At 35.7% G+C, this 20,752-nt stretch overlaps 3 protein-coding genes across 8 annotated transcripts; 2 read left to right on the top strand and 1 right to left on the bottom strand.

Moving 5' to 3' along the window:
* The first annotated feature begins 1,222 nt into the window (after positions 1-1,222).
* Positions 1,223-11,714, top strand: LOC124212557 (uncharacterized). The gene is made up of 5 exons (XM_046612708.2): positions 1,223-1,653; positions 3,618-5,867; positions 6,064-6,234; positions 7,621-7,785; positions 8,562-11,714. Exons 2-5 carry the CDS (start codon positions 3,633-3,635, stop codon positions 8,727-8,729), a joined length of 2,739 nt encoding a protein of 912 aa, XP_046468664.1. The 5' UTR covers positions 1,223-1,653; positions 3,618-3,632; the 3' UTR covers positions 8,730-11,714.
* LOC124212558 (phosphatidate cytidylyltransferase, mitochondrial) lies at positions 1,666-3,210 on the top strand. Its single transcript, XM_046612710.2, has one exon. It carries the CDS (start codon positions 2,004-2,006, stop codon positions 3,123-3,125), a length of 1,122 nt encoding a protein of 373 aa, XP_046468666.1. The 5' UTR covers positions 1,666-2,003; the 3' UTR covers positions 3,126-3,210.
* On the bottom strand, positions 10,795-20,217 carry Lfg (lifeguard). 6 transcript variants are annotated; one of them, XM_046612713.1, is made up of 6 exons: positions 20,067-20,217; positions 15,983-16,052; positions 13,804-13,944; positions 13,447-13,630; positions 13,006-13,276; positions 10,795-12,701 (listed from the first exon to the last, which is right to left on the bottom strand). In XM_046612713.1, exons 2-6 carry the CDS (start codon positions 16,032-16,034, stop codon positions 12,342-12,344), a joined length of 1,008 nt encoding a protein of 335 aa, XP_046468669.1. In that variant the 5' UTR covers positions 16,035-16,052; positions 20,067-20,217; the 3' UTR covers positions 10,795-12,341. The 6 variants fall into 6 exon arrangements, with proteins under 6 accessions (XP_046468669.1, XP_046468670.1, XP_046468668.1 ...); XM_046612714.2 differs by having other exon boundaries at positions 20,063-20,195; XM_046612712.2 differs by having other exon boundaries at positions 19,972-20,158.
* Positions 20,218-20,752: the final 535 nt, after the last annotated feature.

Raw genomic sequence — 20,752 nt, 5'->3', positions numbered from 1 at the left:
AACTAATTTTTTTCAGGCACACTACTATACTTTCTACTTTCAGAGATGGTTATCACGTTGCAAACAAAATTGTACATATGAATTTTTTTAGCTTTCCCATTTACTAATTAATTTTCCAGAATTTTAGAATTAACGCCGTTCATGGATATAAAGGAGTTATTAAGTCTGCAAGATTCATCTCATAATATTCTCTTACGTACATATATCCGGGTTATTTCTAATAATGAAGAATTCAATCAAGTGTTCGCTTATTAGTATTTTCACGGTATAAAATAACGTATGAACTTTGGTTAAAACCCAGAAAGATCAGATACAGCTTTAACTAGAAGAAATAATTTGTATATACATATTATTCAGTGTACTATTGTTGGCAGCAAACAAGCGGTATTTTTAAAGTTTTCTATTACCTTTTACACGTAATCAGATAACAGGAAAAGTAAATGACTTCATTTTAAGAATTATGAGAGACAGTGGTTATTTATTAGAATATTTCATCTCAGTATAAAATACAAAGTAGATTCAACATTGCATTTGTATAGAAAGTTGTTCTTAACTAATCGTTTCGTATAGAAAACGAATCGATTCAATAATAATCGAAACTTTGAAAATTCAGATAATAATCGATTAATCTAACATCGTAAAGATTGATTCTTAAAAGAATCACAGCTTAGATCATCTTCAGATTGTGAAATTCCCTAGGGGTTTGACGCACTTTCTAGTATTATATTAAACCGTGTAACGTGCATATATTGTGCTAAACATGGCAAGAAATAATCATTTGCTACGTTTACGCACTCTCCCTGTACCATTAATGTGTATAACTGGTACAGTTTTTATGATTTTTTTTAATAAAATAAAGTGCACCGCTTACGCAACACACAGATTATTAAACCGTACATGAAAGTTATGCACAATAGCGTGTGTAGGGAACATGTGGAAAAGTATAAAGTCTCGTGTCGATAGGCCCGAATGCCTAGTGGCTAACTTGTGCCTTTTGATTTTAAAGTATCGAAATATACGCAAAAATATAATGTTGAAAATTGTGATATTTAGGTAATATTTAAGTACATTCAAAGCATAGTAAATAATTAAGGATCACTCGGTTCTTTACGGAATAGATTTGCTTGATTACGTATGTATCTACAAGAGCGAGCATCTATTTCCGCCCACGATCGTTTATAACAGGCCTCACGCGCGCCATACAGATCTCAATTTCACCACGTTTTCCCAGTTCACGCAGTAGTTTATTCATCGTTCGCGTGGCATAGGTTCTCGATTGCCATAGATCCGCAGAATCTTAATGATATCTTCTTCCGGGGGGATAATAATAGTGGGAATTGTTCAACGACGAGATAATTTCGAGCGGTTCAAACACGGAAAATTTTTGGAACAGTTCCGCTACCGCCATTCGTTAATCGAGAAAATACTCATGTTTCTTGGGCACGGTTGATTTCTACCATATGCATTGTTTTTCAGTACTGCACAAAATCCATTTTCTTGCGCACACTTTTCCGTCCTTATTTGCTTACGAAAATTCGCAATATGTACTGTGAAAGCTACGTTAGGTAGCATGAATAGAATCCGTACGCCACGAGATCAATTACTTATCGTCCAGCATCCAGCCATCAACTTTAAAACGGTGCATCAATTCTCGTAAGTATAACCTACTCGTTACGACACGATCACGGAGCTAGTTTATAGGTTAGTCTCAGTGACCAGTCTTTGCGTTAACGGCGTTGCATGGCAGATCTCTCCCATTTCCAACGAACATACATGATGAAAATTGTTGCATTTAGCAAAAACTGTTGACAATAAACACGCAAACAGCATTGACGTCTCTTTTTAAAACATTGTTCCGAACACTGCGTAGAAATTCTGCATCAGTGACGACCGAAAAGTTTCGGGAATCTCTTGCGACGTTGCGTCGCCAAGCATTTGCTAAATAAAACAGGCTGATAAAACATTCGCGAAGTAGCCAAGAGAAGAGAGCTAAAACACGAAGCATGAATAAAGCCACGCTTGTTTCTCAATACGCGAAAATCCTTACCGAATTTCCGGGTAACATGAAATTCTGCTTTGCTTACGGTTCGGGAGTGATGAAGCAGCAGAGCAGTGATCTATCCAAGAATATGCTGGATCTCGTATTTGTTGTAAGCGATCCAAGCCGTTGGCACAAGGAGAACATGCTGCTAAATCCTGAACACTACGCTCAGTTGATGCGTTCTTTGGGTCCTAACAGCGTTGCCAAGATTCAAGAAAAATGGGGAGCTCACATATTTTATAACACATTGGTCAGGAGCAAAGAGGGCAGACTGATTAAATATGGAGTAACTTCTGACACCGCTTTGATCGAGGATCTCTTAGATTGGAACGTTCTCTACCTAGCAGGAAGACTTCACAAGCCTGTTCAGGTCTTGGTTAAACCTGAGGAAGAAGAATCCCCTCTACGACGAGCACTGATACAGAATCTACACTCTGCTGTCCATGCCACGCTAATTCTACTCCCCGAGCATTTTACGGAACCTGATTTCTACAAGACGATTGCCAACCTTTCCTACAACGGAGACTTCAGAATGACCTTTGGCGAAGACAAGAATAAAGTCCACAATATCGTTCTACCCCAGATACAGAATTTTAGATCTCTCTACAATCCCGTTCTTAAGCACTTTGATCGGTATGTTGAAATCCCAAAGTCAGACGAGCCCGCCGTCATGTGTCATCAGGACACCAGCCCTTTTGCCCGGATTCATCATTTGAATCATTTGCCACGCATGCCACAGGTCAAGTTAGTGAGATCGTGGTCTCAGGGTCCTAGATCCAGAGACACAGAGGACTGCTTGCGTGCCATTGCTCATGATCCGGAGTGTAGTGAAATTCTGGAAGCATGCCTTAAGGATATTGTGTGGAAGTCTAGCGTCTCGCAAAGCTTGAAAGGGATTTTTACTGTCGGCATTGTTAAGTCTGTTAAATACGGGGCAGCCAAGGTGGTCAAGATGATGCGAGCTCAGGAATCAAGTGAGAAGACGACTCCAGAAGTAAATGCCAGCCTTACACGATCCACCCTCGAGAAGAAGACGCCTTTCAAAAATGAAGAAACAAAAGATTCCGCTAGAAGAATTCAGTGAAATTATTCCTCCTTTGGATTTAAGTCTGTGTTTTATCTTGGGGTTTTCTAGCTTCTGCATTGTCAAATAAAATGCTTAAATCTTATGCATCAATGGATATTTGTTATTCAGCACTGTCATTACCTTCCATTATTTCTAGCTGCATATATCACACATTTTATATCAGAGAGCTATGCCAAAGATAAACCAAAATTCAGCATTCGAAGTTTTGTAAAACTGAAAGCATACTTAAATTTTTAAATGTATAGTACAGTTTGAAAGAATATGCAAATTTTGACATAGCTGTGCTCTTCTAATGTTTTCAACTTCTTATTGCGCTTATAGTCGATTGAGAAAATGTGAATTTTTTTTTGACTTCATGATAACGAAATATTTAATCAGGGTATAACTAAGAACTCTGGCAGTTTTTAAGTTGAAATATAAATATGAATTCAAATCCAGTAAAATTTTATTGTAAATATACTTTTATCTATCAAAATAATTGACTTTCAGGAAAAAATATTGAAAATGACAACGATTGACTCCGACTCGGAATCTCAGGATAGTGACGATGGAAGACGTTTTCGTTTTGAAGCTACTAGAAAGGATGATATTTTAAGACTGCACAGTGAAAACAAAAGAAGATCGCCAGTGTCTAAAGGTTCCAAGTACAGATCAAGATCTATGGAAAGAAGCAGTCACAATAGAAGTGATGCTGGTAAAATGAAACAGGATCGTGATCGTAAGGAAGCCAACGATCGAGTTAGGCGGAAAAATTCTAGGGACCGAGATTCATTAAGGGATACTAAACACGATAAAAGTAACAATAAAGATTCGAGGCATAATAGCAAAGGAAATATTAAAGAATTACCAGACTTGAAGACTTTACTGGAGGGTGAGAAACGCTGCGGTGATTCCAAAAATTCAAATCACCGAGATGGTAAAGATTCCGTTAGAAATTTATCCAATAGCAAAGATCACAGAAACGTTAAAGATTCGAGATCGAGAGACTTGAAAAATACCGGTATACGCGCTCCAAAAGATGTGAGAGTGAAAGAAACTAAAGACCCCAGAGATCAGGATGAAAAGAACTTCAAAGACTACTTGCGCGATAAGGGTCGCGTGCCAAAACGATCACGTGATCCAAGTCACGACAGATTAATGACAGCAAAGCACAGCCACAGATCACGGGAAAAACACGATAGTAGAGACAGGTCAAACAATAGGGATAAAACTAAACCGATGGATGATGAAAGGACAAAAGCCAAAAATCCACCTCGAAAACAATGCTCCAAGGAAACGTCGGAAAAAAAAAGTCTCAAGCGCGATAATCACTCGCCGAGCAAAATACTGGAACAAATTGGAAGCGACAGCGAGTCCGATTTAGGTGCATTAGATCCGGACGTTGGTCCTGTTATGTCCCTCGATGCCTTGGAAGATTGCCGAGAAATGAACCTGTCTGATTTTGATATAATATCGGACACGGAAGGAACATCCCCAGACTCATCAGATGCCAAGTCTTCAGCAGTCAAAGGGCCGATCATCAGAGGAGAAATTTTAGCACCTCATTACTATGGACCAAAAATCAAAAAAAGAGTATCTCGACGACAGTACGAACGTTTGGTGAAGAAGCAAGCGGCGTTGAATACACACCGTTTGGAGGAGATATACAAGGTAAATCCAAGGAACGACAACATCACGCCACTAGCTCCAAGTAATAATAACCCTAGTGCCGTTTCAGATTTCTTACTAGGTCCCGAGGTATCTGTGTCTGCGGTTCGGGATCTTCGCAGAAGCCATAAAAGAGACGACGAAAATAGCAAAGATTGGAGCAAGGAACAAGATTCGGAAGAAGATGGATATAAGCTCGAAGAAAAAGGGGATCAAGATTCGCGTAAACTCAACTGCTTACAACTACATAGCCTGAGCTTACCCAGCTCAAATAATACAAAAAAGTCAAGTCGGCGTAAAGAATCGTTATCAATTAATAAAGCCGACGAAGATTATCGAGGACAAATTGTAGATAATGAAATATATGGGCCAGTGTTGCCTCCAAAATATCGTCAAGATCTTCCCTCTCACCCTAAAATTCGTAGTGGCGAAGTAGATACAGTCGTTAGAAAACAAAATATCTTCAGTGAAGTTGCTCCTTGCCACAAAGCCGGGTACAGGAGTTTTCCGAATGAAATGTCTCGAAGTTTGTCAGCAACAAGTTTTTCCACGGAAACAAAATCTGATAGTGGAAACTGCGATGACTTTTTGCCTAAAGACTCCAGCTCCCCAGTTACATTTGGTAATAATACTAATGAACCGAGGGATGCTATCATTGGCCCTAGTCTACCTCCAGCTTTCAGACTCAATTCTGAATTACCGAAATCCCGATCACAAGCAACATGCGGTCCAAGTTTGCTGAACGATGCAGCCAAAGTCAAAGAAGAGATCAAACCAACCGAAGTAATCGGGCCAAGTTTGCCGCCTGGCTTTCAGCAAGATTATGCGCTGAACTCTTCAACATCATCAGATGAACAGTCGACGTCACCCCAACATCCCACCATCTCATCAAGGTCATCTGTGTTTGGTCCTACACTGCCTCCGTATTTGATGAACAAAGTGATAGATCACACTCTTGAGAAATCATGCTCTGATTCAGAAGATGAAGTTCTTGGACCCATGCCAGCTGATCATCCGGCAGCAATCGACAATTACATTCAACGGCAGTTGGAAGATCGTGCAAGACGAATGAAGAGCAAACTTGCTGACCAGGTATGAGACAAGTATCATATTAAGAGCGCAATGTTCTCAGTTCTATTGATTATTCACTCGAAAATTTCATTTGATTTAAACTGTGAACACGTGTACAGTTTTTTTATTTTCTGAAAAGTGGAAGAAATTCGCTATCCCTTCACATTATTATTTCACCTGTATTGATTGATGAAAATTGACTTATTGCTAAATGCAGGACTCTGTTGTCGAGAAACGCGAAGAATGGATGCTGGAGCTACCATCGGTGCAAGCTGCGAATCTTGGGCTTGGTAAACGTCAATTCAGAAATAAAGCTGGACCAGATATGTCTGATAGATCTAGCTGGACCGACACTCCTGCAGACAAAGCCAGAAAAAAAGAAGAAAAGGTAATATTTTACTAAACTTATGTACTATAAGCAGTGATAGTCTACAACCGAAATTCTTATACTGCATGTTGTTAAACGCATACAACTTCGCACACATCCGATGCTGCATAATACTATTCAACACTGCAAGATTTTCACTTTAATAATATTGCAACAAACGATTTTTAATAATTCATGCTAACCACTTTTTTTCGGAAATATAATTCCCTGATCAGTTTCCAATTTACCTTGATTGAAGTTCTTATTATTTTCAATAGCACTATGAATCTCCAATTATAATACACCCGATTCTTCATTTCATTTCAATGTAAATTCATTAAGGAACTCAATAATGGCAAAACAAATTACATGTTAACACATCTAAATATACATATATTAGAGTGGTCCTTAATTTCGAGCTTGGACGAACTCTGCCCCCCCCCCCCCCCCCCCGATCGGCTTTAAGTAATTCGAAAATAATTCTCAGATTTTTTGAAATTCTTATCTCAATTCTAACTCCTCCCACCAAGGCAGTGGATTTCCCCATTTAAAATACACGTGTTTCGGCCACATTCTCAGCATATATTTTATTGTAAGAGTAATAATTTTCAAAAAAAAAACTTTAACTGTCAGATTTTAGTGGGCATTGGTGCTACTATCTGATAATGATTATACATTATAATACGAGGCAATTTAAAAGAATTGCACACTCTCTAAATCTGACGTTGTTTTTCATTTAGTAGGTGCCCAATTCGTCTAGATTACTGGTACGATAATGTGAATTTTTTTCAGCAATAGCACCCATGCCTACTAAAATCTCGCAGTTACAGATTAAAAAAAAAAAGTTGTTACTCTTTCAATAAAATATATACTGAGAATGTGGCCGAAGCACGTATATCTTGAATCCACCTCTTGGTGGGAGAGATTAGAGTTGAGATAAAAATCTGAAAAAATAGAGAAATTCTTTTTGTATTACTTCGAGTCGATTTGTGGGGCAGCCCAGAAAAACTTCGTCAACATTCTCAATAAGGACCATCCTAGTATATCCATATGTATATTGTCTGCGTATTACGTATGCTGGCGCGGTACTGTTTAAAATACCGAAAAAATTTCACTTCTGTTGGATGTGGTTAACACACATTTTTTTTCAGTAACTAAATGAGAGTTCTCCAATTTCTTTTCCAACCATTTACTAAATGTTTGGTCATCTATTTTTTTCCCTGACCAAGTTTGAAATTCCGGGACCAATTTTTGTTCTGACATTTCACGGTTTTTCCTGGCAGTAGTCACCATATAATTAAAAGCTACCATTCTTTTTGTATTGCTTGTCTAAAACCAATTGGGATATTTTTGCAATAAAAATGATGTACTGCCTTATTAAATAGATAATTTTTTTTTTATAATTAGGTACTAGGCAAAACAAAAGTAGCTGATCCAGCAAGGGAATCACAGAAATTGGCGATTCAACAGCGTGACAAGGCAATGGAAGAAATGGCAAAAAAACATGCATCAAAGAAACGAAAAGAATCTCTTCTGGAAATTCATAAGAAAAAACTTCACAAGAAGAAAAAGGTAAAATAATCCAGACAGATTAAAGAAAATTTGTTATATCTTGTAAAATTGCAATCACAGTATGAATTATGTCTGCAATTCAATTTTCACAGATTATTCTAAAATTTCTAAATATTGTATGCAGCAAAAAAATATTTCAGAACATGGTATTACAAGGTGAAAAATTCCGACTTCTAAAATACGAAGTCAGTTGACATTTCATATGCAAATTAGTAATTACCCCGGTTGACGATCGATCCAATGAATCAGGGAAATCAGGGAAATCAGGGAATTTTTGGGCTCTGGAAATCAAACAAATGAATTAAGATAGAACGAGTCATTTTTCGATTTTCACTTTCATGTAACGTTTGTTTAATTTATGAAGCTGAATCTAGCAGCCAGAGTTAGGCAAAACGTGTTAATCTTTTTGGAAATAGAAAAATGCAGCTCAGTCTTATCCTGGTAATTCTACAAAAGTACTGGGGGTTCAAGATATTTCACAAAATTTTGATTTGGAACTTCACTACCTTATTCAAATGAACATTAGAACGTTTGACTGATAATTCTGGCCGCTAGTTTCAGCCTCGTGTTTAACTTTAATGCACCATTTTCTACAAGTTACTTTACACAGCATTTATATGACTATTTCTGAAGTATGATAGTAGGTAATAATGCTGAAAAATGGCAGGCAACTTTGGGATTACAGGCTCTGGAAACCAGGGAAATATCAGCAAATTTTGTACTTTGATTTCTGTTGCCACCCTGTTATCGTGATTCTTTAACTTTGTGCTGAACAGAAAGAAGAGAAGCAAGCTAAGGAGGCAGCAAAACCGACAAGGAGACCTTTTGATCGAGACATAGATCTGCAGGCAAACCGATTTGATGAAGCACAGAAGAAATCAATATTGAAAAAAGCCCAACTACTGAATGACCGGTTCTCTCGGGGCGAGAGTAAATATTTATAACGATCAATTTTCATATGAATAATAGGTGTGAGCTGAATTAAGTTGTATTCGGTAAGTAATCGAGCCCTCTCCTTGCAGCTCAGCAAAATAATTGTGAATATCAATGAAATTATGATAAAATAGTAATTACAGTATAACAGTTCGCGACATTACACAAATTTCGTTTTGAACTTCACGTTCAAAAATTCAACACAATTTTATCGAAATACGTGCACTCTGACGTTATTATAAAAAAATCTTGTTCGGACATCATGTATTCCCTGCTCTGTAAATGGTTATACTTATTATACTGAACGAAGACTTACATTAGTGTAAATGTACATACATACTTTTCTGAATTCAATAATGGCAAATCTTTTTGTGGTGAGATACGGATGGATTATATGATAGATCATCTTGCAGCTGCTGTAGCTAAAAAAAAAACAACCAAGTAATATTCAACATTACTATTCAATCTCAGACTGCAACGATTACGATGTTCATAAATGAGTTATCACTGAACATGATCAACAGCAATTTTCATAACTTTTAGTATGATCTTGTATTAGTGTAAAAACACAGTGACTATTAAATATGTACCTATAATAAACAATTTAATACTTTTATGCTCACAGCGCTTAATTTATAAGAAATCCGTTTACACTAATTCCCCGTGTAAATTGAAATTCGAAACTCCATAGCTTTATTATATTCCTGTAAATATTAGTGTTAAAAAAAATGTCTTAAATAGTTTGAATGATTGTCTTTATTGTTTTCCCAGTATGTCGTGATTAATAATTTCATTTTTTAAACTAATCCGGAATCGGACTCATTATTATTAAAATGAAAATACTGTTGCTTAATACAAAATGAATATTTCGAAGGAATTACTAATTTATAATTGTATAATGGTGTTAATGACAATAACACAGGTGTTAATAACATTGCGAATGTGTAATACGAATAAGATAGCTAGTTCTGTGCTATCAATTCTCTTCTGTCGTTCACTTTCAGTTTGTGTGTCCTCTAGAGGCGCTAAATCTTCCTTAGCATTTTCTTAACAAATAACGTTACGAATTTCTATCAACAAAATTCATGTTGGCAAAGCTGTTTTATCAGTTCAAACTCAAAAGTAATCGGTGAAAATCTAGATTTGTTCATGCTTGTTCAGTTTTTCAAATGAAAATTTATGTTAACGGGGTGTGTCTTAGTCGATTTCGACGTTGACGTATGTATCTCCAAATATCAAAGTCCAGATACCTCACACACAAAAATGGGCTCGACAGCCCCATTTTACACGCAATTGTGATCAAAAACACTGACTTTGAGGAAGAGCGCGGTTTTTATAAGCAGTATTTATGTAACCGTGTTTCCAGGTCTCTGGCTATCGTGCGCACTTACATTTTCAGCAAAATAGTATTCAATGGTTCAATTCGATAAATTTTACCTGCGCATCGCTGTTATTCCTTGCAAAACAGTGCACATAGCGGTTTCGAGAAAATGAAAATTTTCCCTGTTCATGGAGGCATTGATGGTGGTTTCCTGAAAGTTTGTTGTCAATTCTACCGGTTGTGTGGAAATTGCTGACTGGCCAAAAATTCGCGAAAAAGAAAAGCTGCAAGAAACTTATAATACAGGTAGAACAGAATAGATTCCCTAAACGTCACGTACGTGTTATTTCTATTAAAGAAAATACAATAGCGATCTAGGATGGAAATTTATCAAATCGTTTCAATGGTCACTATACATATAATCTGTGGAAGCGAATGAAGACTCCAAGTTAATCGCTTAACGTTACCCAAATAGGAAGATACTAGATTTTTTCAGGCACAGGGTGTCCGCCCTTGCAGCTTAATTGAATGCAGGCCCTTGTTTCTGATGAATAATATTGTAGAAAATTAGGTGTTATCATGTGTTTTTAACAACTGAGACAGACAGCAAAATGCTGACCAACGAAAAATATGCTCTTAGATTGCTAAAAACTTGCTGCTCTTCTCAGTTCCACCCAAGTTCCATTCTACAATTCAACTTTGTGGTTAAAAAGGTTACGGACTATTCAAAACGAAATTACGAAGTTTGACATATGTATATCTAACTTTTTCGTTTATTATAATCACCTATGCTATTCAATAATACGATTGGACACCAGATCGATTAATACATTAGTCCAAGTTACAAACATCGATGAAAATCATTTACATTAAATTACTACATATGCTTACTTCATAAGAATATGTGAAAAGGTTGTGAAAACCAAGTAATAAGTATACGCTACCTTACATCTGCAACTTACATAGCTGTATTATTCAAAAGTACCTCACTCATTACTGAAATACATAAATATATAAATATAACATTTTCAATTTTACATTGCCAAAGGTTTTCTTAAATATAAAGATCCAATTATAAACTCTGCTGAAACTCAATCTGAAGTTTACACTAGTTTATATTTAAACCTAAACTGATAAGAAGAAAGTCTATGTCAAAGAGAAGGAAATGAAAAAATAGAAAAGTTATTTGTATGCCTTATTCCACGTATGCAATTTCAAATGAAAATGGGTAATGGTAACTAATCGATTCCTAGACATGGTGTCCGGTAAAATATCCGTAACAAATTCCAGGACACTGAGGAAAAGTAGAATTACAGCGAATGCAGAGTGCAGAAGGCACTGTACATAATCGGCGCAACGTACAAGATGTACGTTATTTCTACTACACATGTTAGTAAGGAAAAACGAAAAACGCGATTCGAGGCAAGAATCCACTTTTTAAAAACATTTACTCAGTGAACACAAATAAATATATCATTCGCAGCAAACCTTAAATATAGAATATTTCTAGGACACAAGAAAAATTCAAGGATATCTCTAGGACCTCAAGGACTTTCAGAAACACCGAACACCATGCTAGAAAAACCCCCTTCCCCCAACAAAAAAAAAAAATACTCTTAATAGCCGAGCCAAACGAAATGAAGGTGCGGCCCTGACCCAACTAATTAATTGCGAATGATTGGTTGAAAAAGGGCAAAACTAATATTAAACATTATCAACAAATTGAATGATCGGCCATTCTTTAATAACGAAAATTAAAAGGAATGTAATCACCCTGCCATCAACCAACGAATTTAACACTAATCGTTTGGCAATAATGTCACGTGAGACAAGGCGAACAATCGCATTGACTCGACAAGATGTAACAACAAAAATTCAGGATAATTAGCAAACACAGTAAAATACAGGATCGATTAAAATGAAATTGACCATATAGGTTATTTCGACTCGCGCAATAAGCACTTCTTTACGCCGACTTGGGTTACATACATACGTCAGCATTCGCTTATAAATTATCAAAATATGTATTTTTTTTTTAGAATTTATTCATGTAAGAACAATAACAGACTGGTAAAATAATAAGGTTCGACGACGACATCCATGCTTTATTTAGCTCACTCAATCCTTGTTTTGCAGACATGCTTACGGAACTGTTGACGTGTATTTATAAAAATACACAATCTTTGCTATGTGCATAACACGTTGCAGCAGTTATCAAAACGCGATTTATTATCAAAGTATTATGAACTCCTTTTAAGTCGAAATCCGAGTTTGCAAATATTAGGAATCATGTTATTTTAAACTAATCACGAGAAGCGGCTATGATAGTTAGAATGTAAATAAAGATGTTAACAATGTCAAGATACAGGTTCAGAGCAGCGAAAATATATTCCTCAGGGGAAATGGAATACTTGTGTTTGCCACCCATCATCAATTGCGTATCAAAAACAAGATACACAGAGAAAATAAGCGCACCCAATGAGGCGTAAATTAGAGTGAAGATTTTGGCTTTGACGAAGAATGCAGCTATCGAAAATACTAACAGAATTATTACGGCAACGAAGAGAACTCCGCTGAGCAAGGTGAAATCCCATTTTGTTTGGAAAGCAAAAATTGTCAAGGCAAAACAAACGACTGCTGTTATACCGGCTGCCATCAAAACCTGTAATCATTAGGAAAAATACATGCATAGAATAAAATTTCACATTGAATGAATTAATTTTGCAACAGATAAAATCGTAACTTATCTAGGTACCGAGAATTATTCAAATTAAATTAAAATATTTGATAAGCTGCTATTGAAAACCACGAAAATCAAGGGTAATAGTTTCAGTAACGTAGAAACAAAAAATATTCGGCTCAAATGTTACCACTGTTTAAAAAGGTATCGAAGTACAGAGCATTAACAATTAGTTTTAAAAATGGCTTTTTCCACTAAATTCTCTACAGGCCTGCAATTAACTTACCGCGTCAACTTGGTATGTGGATGATGCAGCACCCAAAACTATTCCCTCGGCAACAGTGAACAAAAGTAGAAATATGTAGTTCATTGGAGCCTGGCGCCTCAAGTTCGAACAGCAACTCATTGCAATTAGTAAAACAAATGTGGCAATCAATGCTATATAGAATACATATGTATGTCGGCTGAACCAGTGCTTAGTACCAGGATGGAAAAGGAACAGAGCGATAAATCCAATGGTGATAAGAAGTTGGACCATTAATATTGCATATACTTTTCTGAAAGAAAAAAAAAAACCATTTATGTAGTCATCGCATTATAACAGTTGACATTCATGTTAATAAAAAGTGAAACAGTAGATGATTAATTTCGTCTTCATTATATTCATTTAACTATGGTGTAACATAAAGGTGATATGAAATTGACAATTAAAAATCTTTGAACAAACCTGATGAATCCACGTCTTATAGATTGTTCGCTAAAATCAAATCCTTTGATTTCATCCTGCATGGGGTCTTCAGCATAACTTGTGCCGTACATACCCGCCTGCATGGGTGGCGGAGTAAACGGTGTCCCAGAATTTGGTGGTACTTGACCGTACGGTGGATTCATTGGTGGTACAAAACCGGCAGCTTCAAGTTGGAAAATAAATTATGCAGATTTTAGAAAATCGTTGCGATAGACATTATATTACTTCAAACCCAGAGAGTGAGTAATCAAATACTAGTAAAAATCTGGTCCGCTAAACTTGAATGAAAGACTTGTTGCTATTAAATTTTTTTTTTTTTAACCCTATTAAATATACCTGGTGGGTTCCCTCCTGGATAGGCAGGTGGATATCCTGGATTATAGCCGTCTTGTGGTGGTGGGTATCCTTGACTAGGAGGATATCCAGGATTTTGAGGTGGATATCCTGGGTTTTGAGATGGATATCCAGTATTTGGTCCTAGAATTAAATGTATCATCAGCTAATTGCAATGAATATTGTTAGCAGATCTTTCTGTACTTTGCTATTCTCAGAAGAAATGAAATTCAGAGATTGTGTGATTTAAATAAAATTTAACTAAGTCAAGCCATAAAACATGTACATTTTAAATCCGTTATTCTGTCTACAGATATTTGAAATTAAACTGGACCTTTTAAAAATTTTAATTTATTACAAAACCAGCCAGGTCATACATGCACTTGATCAAGCACTGCAAATGTTAAGTTTAATGTAAATAATTTTTCAAATTTCTTTGTGGAGAAAAACAATTCGATGGAAGTCAATTTTGTTTTCGCAAGGAAGTTGAAGTTAGTAACGTCATCGTAACGAAACATTTGATAAGAATCACTATTTTCTTAATTTTACAATGATTTTGAAGGAACTAAGATTTCGAAATATGAGTCCGTTTTATTTTATTACGGTCTACTGTATTTCAGACAATTCCAAATTAGCGAAATAACTATTTTTCCTCAGCATGAATCGTTACAAAAACTTTACCAACTTCAATTTGATTTTTCACAAGCATGCTCACTAAACTTCATAATTTTTTAAAAAGACCGTATATAAAGAATAATGGAAAATATTTTACAAATGTCAAACCTCTGAGTATTTAGGACGATATGTTCGGTATTTCAAAGATTTATTCTCCAGGAGAATTTTTGACTGTGTTTCCTGAATTTTGAACAGGGCGTATTGAGTTAAGATAGAACAAACGATGTATCGTAAACAGGGTGGCAACAATTTTTCTAAAATAAAATTCCCTGACTTTTCCCAAAACTTAGGTAATGCTGGGTGGGTTTTATGACCAAAATCTCCAGCAAGCAGAAGTTGGCGGAGAAGGAGGAGGAGGAGGAGCAAGGGTGTGTAGAAATTGCACTATACGATTTCTGAAAGCGAGATCAGCTAAATTTACGAAACATGCTTGAAGTTTGAAGACAATTTATAAAAAAAAATACGTTTTTCTATATAGTCCATTCCCTGACTTTTCCCGGAATTTTCCCAGTAAATGAAATTACCTGACTATTCCCAGTTGTCCCGGTCTGCTGCCACCCTGGTTAAGTAATTCAAATTTAAAAGTGCTTTGAAGCAAACATACTAAAAATTGATAAATATTTTGCAGAAGTAATTGTGTTCTGGCTAATTTGAATGATATATCGAATTTAAGTGTTTTTATTGATGATTAATGACGAAGTACCTTTGTCCATAGTTATCAAGAAATATCTGTTTCAGGTAAGTTCCACAAAATCGTTTCCAATGACATGGCTGATTTTGCATCAAGACGATTCCATTCTAGAAACATGTCGAAATAACATGTTGCACAATGCAAACATCTACGTTTTGATAAGGTGTTTGTAATAACACATAGTCATACAAAAAATTATCTACGTCAAGCCAATTCACCTGCAGTACAGAATTAAGCACAACACATTTGATTAGTTACGTTCATGCATAGAGTAGAGCTAATTAGCTTGTGCATTTTTCGATATCCACACTACAATGGGATTGGAAAAACAGAAAGGTTTTGGGTAAACAGCCATACATGACATCTGCAATGCAGAATGGATGTTTTCACGTAGATACCATGTCTTACATGTCTTTCTGTAATATAGCATATTTTCATATAATATTGGGAACGATATAAAAGCCAAATAGCGTAGTTGAGAGTCAGATATCACTTATACTTGATAAATCGAAAACAAACATTCATATCTTTACAAGATTATACAGTTTCTTTCACACTAATCAGACATCATATCTTTTATTTAAAGAGTAACATTCACATGTTTCCAATAAATGTTTTACTTAGTAACCATGCTTTTAGTAGTATAGCGGTATTTTCCTTGCAGGAGCACAGTAAGTGGTAGTGGTGATAAATTAGGTGAGGAAAAGATTTTACATTCATATCATATTTATGCGTGGTACAGTTTGTGGTATTGCAGTTAATGAAAATATAGACTGTTAATGTCATGGAGGGAGAAAAATTTTCTGGGATTAAAACCTTGTTGTCCTGGATAGTATCCAGTCCCAGGTGTTTGCTGCCACGTTGACATCGTATCGAACTCTTATAGCTGAAAAGAAAATACCTGATATTACCACCTGATCGTCATTGAAGAACAAAATGGGTTAAAAAAATAAAAATTACGATAACCGAAATAACTGAAAATCGATGGATTAGAAGATTTCTATACACTAGTATTGATGGTATCTAATTCTTCTCGTAGATCAATCTGATTTTAGTAAATCTTGACACATCCAGACAGCTACGAAGTTAAAATTTCAGCTAAACCGAACAGTAAACAGAAACATGCTGGTTCAATCTTCCATCAGAAAAAGGCTACTATGTGAAAGAGAACAAATTTGGTAAAGTGACATTTCCATTTACCGAACTTTTCAAGTTTATATCTTCTTCAGAAGCTTACTGCAATAAATTTATGAACCCAAAAAGTGAAATTTTTAAACCAAAGTTCACTCGAGCATTCTAATTATAAAACTTTTGCCCAAATTGTTAATAACTTGGCTTGGGTTATTTAATTTGTTAACTGGTGTTTGTTTTCCTTTCCTAACATTTTATTTGCCATTCAGACAATGGGGCTAATTTATCCTCAAACTGGGCTGGAATGTTTTAATCTTAATGAATATTTCATTATTGTAGTCTCTTGAGTTGAAAAGCTGTGAAAAATATTTCAATTTATCCAATTTTCTTCATCTGTAATGAAATCATGCAGACCATGGACCGCAATGTAACGTGCCATTTCATCATACGCCGGAATCACATTAAAATTCATTCTCATGTCAGTTTCATATTTTAGATCACAAGGTACCGTTTCTAATAATTGACTTTACTTTTTGAAGACGTATCATAATTTGCTAACGAAAATTTTGTGGCTTCCTTTATTTGAAAAACGATTTTTCTGGTGTGCATATAAAGAAAACCATTGTGTTTTGGAAGATGAACTATATTTGATTCGAGTAATATTTCGTTTTAAAATCGCAGTTTTTAATCGATGAGCATCTCTCGATACGATATTTATTTTAAGTAGCAGGGAGTTAAGAACCCTTCCATGGCAGGTACCATTGTTAATAATGAATAAAACATTGGCAACAAGTTTGGTAGTCAGGAAGCTCTGAGTGTAGGGTAAAAGATTACATTGTGATATTTGAATGCAAGGAGTGAGAAATTATGAAAAAGTGACACGTGCCTTTATTTGTTTCGCTCTGCACATTTTTATGCTGATGGAAACAGCTTCAATTGGAATTTGAATAGATTGAAATGAACAAAGTAACGTGGGCCGATATCTTGACTTCCATAGACAGGTTTTAGAAAGTCCTGTATTATGCGTCTTAAGATTTGTACATCTTCAAAACATAAATATCAATTAAAGATAGTATGTAATGACTTAATTTGCTCTGTTTTAATGACACCGTTCTGAAATGCCAAGCAATTGCACAAATTAGAAAACTTGAATGTATTAAACAACAACAAGAACAATAACGATAATGACAAACGTATCATGACAAAATGCAAAACGTAAAAAGCAATGTCGTATTATCATAAAAAGTTATGGTTTCTTTACTTGCATGATAAGAGTGAAAGAATCACATTGAGATAACGTGAGTCATTGAGGAAACTGATGTTTCGTCATCAAATGATAGATTGTGCAGGGGAAAATAATATGTGTAACTGTTGCCAACTTTGCCGCAGTGACACTGTTTTCCCATGCATTGCGTGGAAGTTGGGCATTGCTAAATGACGGTGAATCAAATGTTTAACCAGCTTTTTTGTTGTAGGGTCACACTACCATGCAAATAGACACTATGGAAGAATACTTTCTAACATAGTTTCAAACAATGCAACTATACATATATGGAAAAACGTGCGGTTGCAGACGATTCTGTCTCATTTTTTTAATTTGTTGGAGAAAAATTCTTGTCTCATAGGTAGACTTATGTAATGACATAACGATTGGTTCATGATAAACAAAATGCTCTATTCTCTCTCGATCCATTAAACCGCCATAAAATTCCCTTACTGATTAAAAAATTTCCTAACTTTTGATAATATTTCTAAATTTTTGGGGAAAAAAATTATTATCTTCAATAGAGATTTTCAAAGCCTTTTCATTAATAAATATCCATTGAAACGATTTATTCAAAGAAAAAACAGGTCATTTCTGGACAAACTATCTGTCTTGTAAGATAAATTCTGTTAGATTGACCAACTGTCCAAGCACACAAGGTATGTTTCACTTTTAAGAGAGATTTTTAGGGGAATACTTTCATCTGTGAAGCTGTAGTTCCCCAAATTCCTGTACAACTTCGATGCAGTTTTTAAAATTTGTCAGAAAGTTCCAGCTTTATTCATTGACTTAGTTTCAGAAGCGAAAAGTCCCATCTCAATAATATAACAAGCATATTTTTATTTAATGGGTTAAATATAAATAACTGATGTGCTGGTATTCATGTCGAGTATGGTTTGCTTATGATTAGATGTATTGAAGAATACAGCTTTACGTATTATACCTCATAAATTCCCCCATATCTTTGAATACTAAAAAATTCAATAATTCCAAAATTTCTACAATACTCAAGACTTTATACAGTAATAATGGCGATTGAAAAAATGATTCATTTCAATTGTATTCTAAGGCAGCAATACATTATATAATTATTCTCCAGAAATATTTAATAATTGTGTAAATAGAAGATATATAGATGTCCAACCATAAGAACTTTGAGGCCCCAGGGTATTACAAAAGTACAGCAAAAGTTTGTAATCTTAAATTTAATAGGGAACAGTAAGAGCAGGAAATCGTCAGTAATTACAATGCAGTAAAAGCTTTTAACTAGTAGACTTGTATGATCCAAAAGCAGCGAATTCTTAAATTTTCTTACATTGAAAGTGCTACACCCATTCGTTTCAGCCAAATTTAGAGTTTCACATGATTTGTGGTTTTGTATATTGACACCTTGTTACTAATTGTAAACTACTATTGTGGTAGGAGTAACGTGATTGAAGGTATAGATATACATATGCGTGGCTGAGTAGCCGCCTAGACAACGAGTTAATAAGTATCTAAGTGTTCAACCGCCGTTGAATATTTTCTTGGTAGTTAGTAATTTCGAAAGTTTAAAACAATTTGGAACGATGCTGTTAACTTTCATAATAAGATTTGCGTTAAACTGGGAGTAAAGACTTTTATCATGTGAATAATTCAATGGAATATGACATAACTGTCTCATTGCTGCAGCTTCTATACAGGTTGTTACAATTGGCCTACTTAATTTTCCTATATCTCAGTATAATGAGTATCGAAACCTAAGGAATGATGTTTTTTTATCATTGCTTTGAAAATTATGATTGAAGCTGTTTTAATATTTATTATTATTTGTAACTGTACTGCGCTCAGATCAGCGTTGCTATCTTCATCCCACAAAAATTCTTATCATAATATTACACCCGAAGAAGGTTCAGTAGAGAAAAACCTTATGAAAATCCCTGAGGCTTTGTAAATAAAACACTATAGCATTATATTGCACATGAAAACAGGTACCTTGAGTCATATTCGTACATAATCCGAGTATGATGATAACAGTAATGACTATAAATACCTAGTTAGATGATACCTATAGAAAACTACAAAATGCACATACATACGCAAGTGTGTGATATGTGATCAAATTCGTGATGCGTCACAGCGATCGGTTCGTTCGAGAATATTTTTACCGAATGATAAAAGTAGTTCGAAATCTTTACGTTTTGATAGTGTGGAATATTGATGAAATTTCTTTTAAACGAGAGACAGTTATCGTCATATGACGGAATATGAAGAAAAAGCTTAAATCTCAATAACGCTACGCCCACGTACTTAGTATGTACGCGAATGCGTCGCTGACGTATGTAACCACAAATTAATACAATCAATAAACATTTACGATGTAACGTAATAGCACCCCAAGTTAACATTCTTACCTCCTTGTACTATTTACTTTTTTAATCAATGCAATGGTATCGGTCGCGAATATACACCGTAGAAAATCGCACACTTTTACACTTCACAAGAGCGCAAGTATGACGTACCCACCGTAATTCCGTATCGTGTCGACTACAGACTTATAACGAATCGTGAACGTTTATCGTAATGTTGATCAGCCACGAATGCTGAGTGCATACAGAAGCTCTGGAACAGTAAAATTCTAGAACAGTTAAGTATGTAACCGCTAGAGATTCTCTGCTTCTGCGCATGCCATGCACCGTTTTAACCACGGTCTTACATACGGACTGGAAATTTCTCGATTTTTAGGCGATGGGTGGTGTCATCGTTGATGTGGCCTTAACTGTAGTTTCGCACCTGTCTGTAGGTGGCCTTAACTGTAGTTTCGCACCTGTCTGTAGGTGCCCTGTCACGTGGGGGTATTTCTAAGATAATATATATTTATTATCTTAGGTATTTCAGCATAAATACACAGCCGCACGTAACCTCGGTCTCATCCAGTCTCAGCAACGTTTTGAGTTGCCAAACATCAGTCGTCATTTTATTTTGCGCCCGTGTAGTGCGTTTAACCCTCCGCCGGCCATCCATGACGATATCGTCATATCTGACTTCGGCACGTCCTGGTATCTCGGGAGGGAGAAGTGGAAGCGCCTCGGAACCCGCACCTAAAAAAACTTCACGGTGGCATACGCTCACACGTGCAAGCACGTTAGTATGCATCAGGACCTTGCGAAGTTACGACCGTTCGAAGTTGGAAAGTGAACGAATTTGTCACA

Source organism: Neodiprion pinetum, chromosome 2 (assembly GCF_021155775.2).
Source record: "Neodiprion pinetum isolate iyNeoPine1 chromosome 2, iyNeoPine1.2, whole genome shotgun sequence".
Taxonomy (NCBI): domain Eukaryota; kingdom Metazoa; phylum Arthropoda; class Insecta; order Hymenoptera; family Diprionidae; genus Neodiprion; species Neodiprion pinetum.
This window is presented reverse-complemented; position numbering and strand designations above follow the sequence as displayed.

Bases quoted from the DNA above. Each gene is read 5' to 3' on its own strand.
- LOC124212558 (XM_046612710.2), top strand. From the start codon at position 2,004: ATGAATAAAGCCACGCTTGTTTCTCAATACGCGAAAATCCTTACCGAA.
- LOC124212557 (XM_046612708.2), top strand. From the start codon at position 3,633: ATGACAACGATTGACTCCGACTCGGAATCTCAGGATAGTGACGATGGA. The intron at 5,868-6,063 runs GTATGAGACAAG...TGCTAAATGCAG, and splicing joins AGAGCAAACTTGCTGACCAG to GACTCTGTTGTCGAGAAACG. The intron at 7,786-8,561 runs GTAAAATAATCC...TGTGCTGAACAG, and splicing joins AACTTCACAAGAAGAAAAAG to AAAGAAGAGAAGCAAGCTAA.
- Lfg (XM_046612713.1), bottom strand. From the start codon at position 16,034: ATGTCAACGTGGCAGCAAACACCTGGGACTGGATACTATCCAGGACAA. The intron at 13,945-15,982 runs GTTTTAATCCCA...ATTTAATTCTAG, and splicing joins ATACTATCCAGGACAACAAG to GACCAAATACTGGATATCCA. The intron at 12,702-13,005 runs GTAAGTTAATTG...TAATGATTACAG, and splicing joins CCACATACCAAGTTGACGCG to GTTTTGATGGCAGCCGGTAT.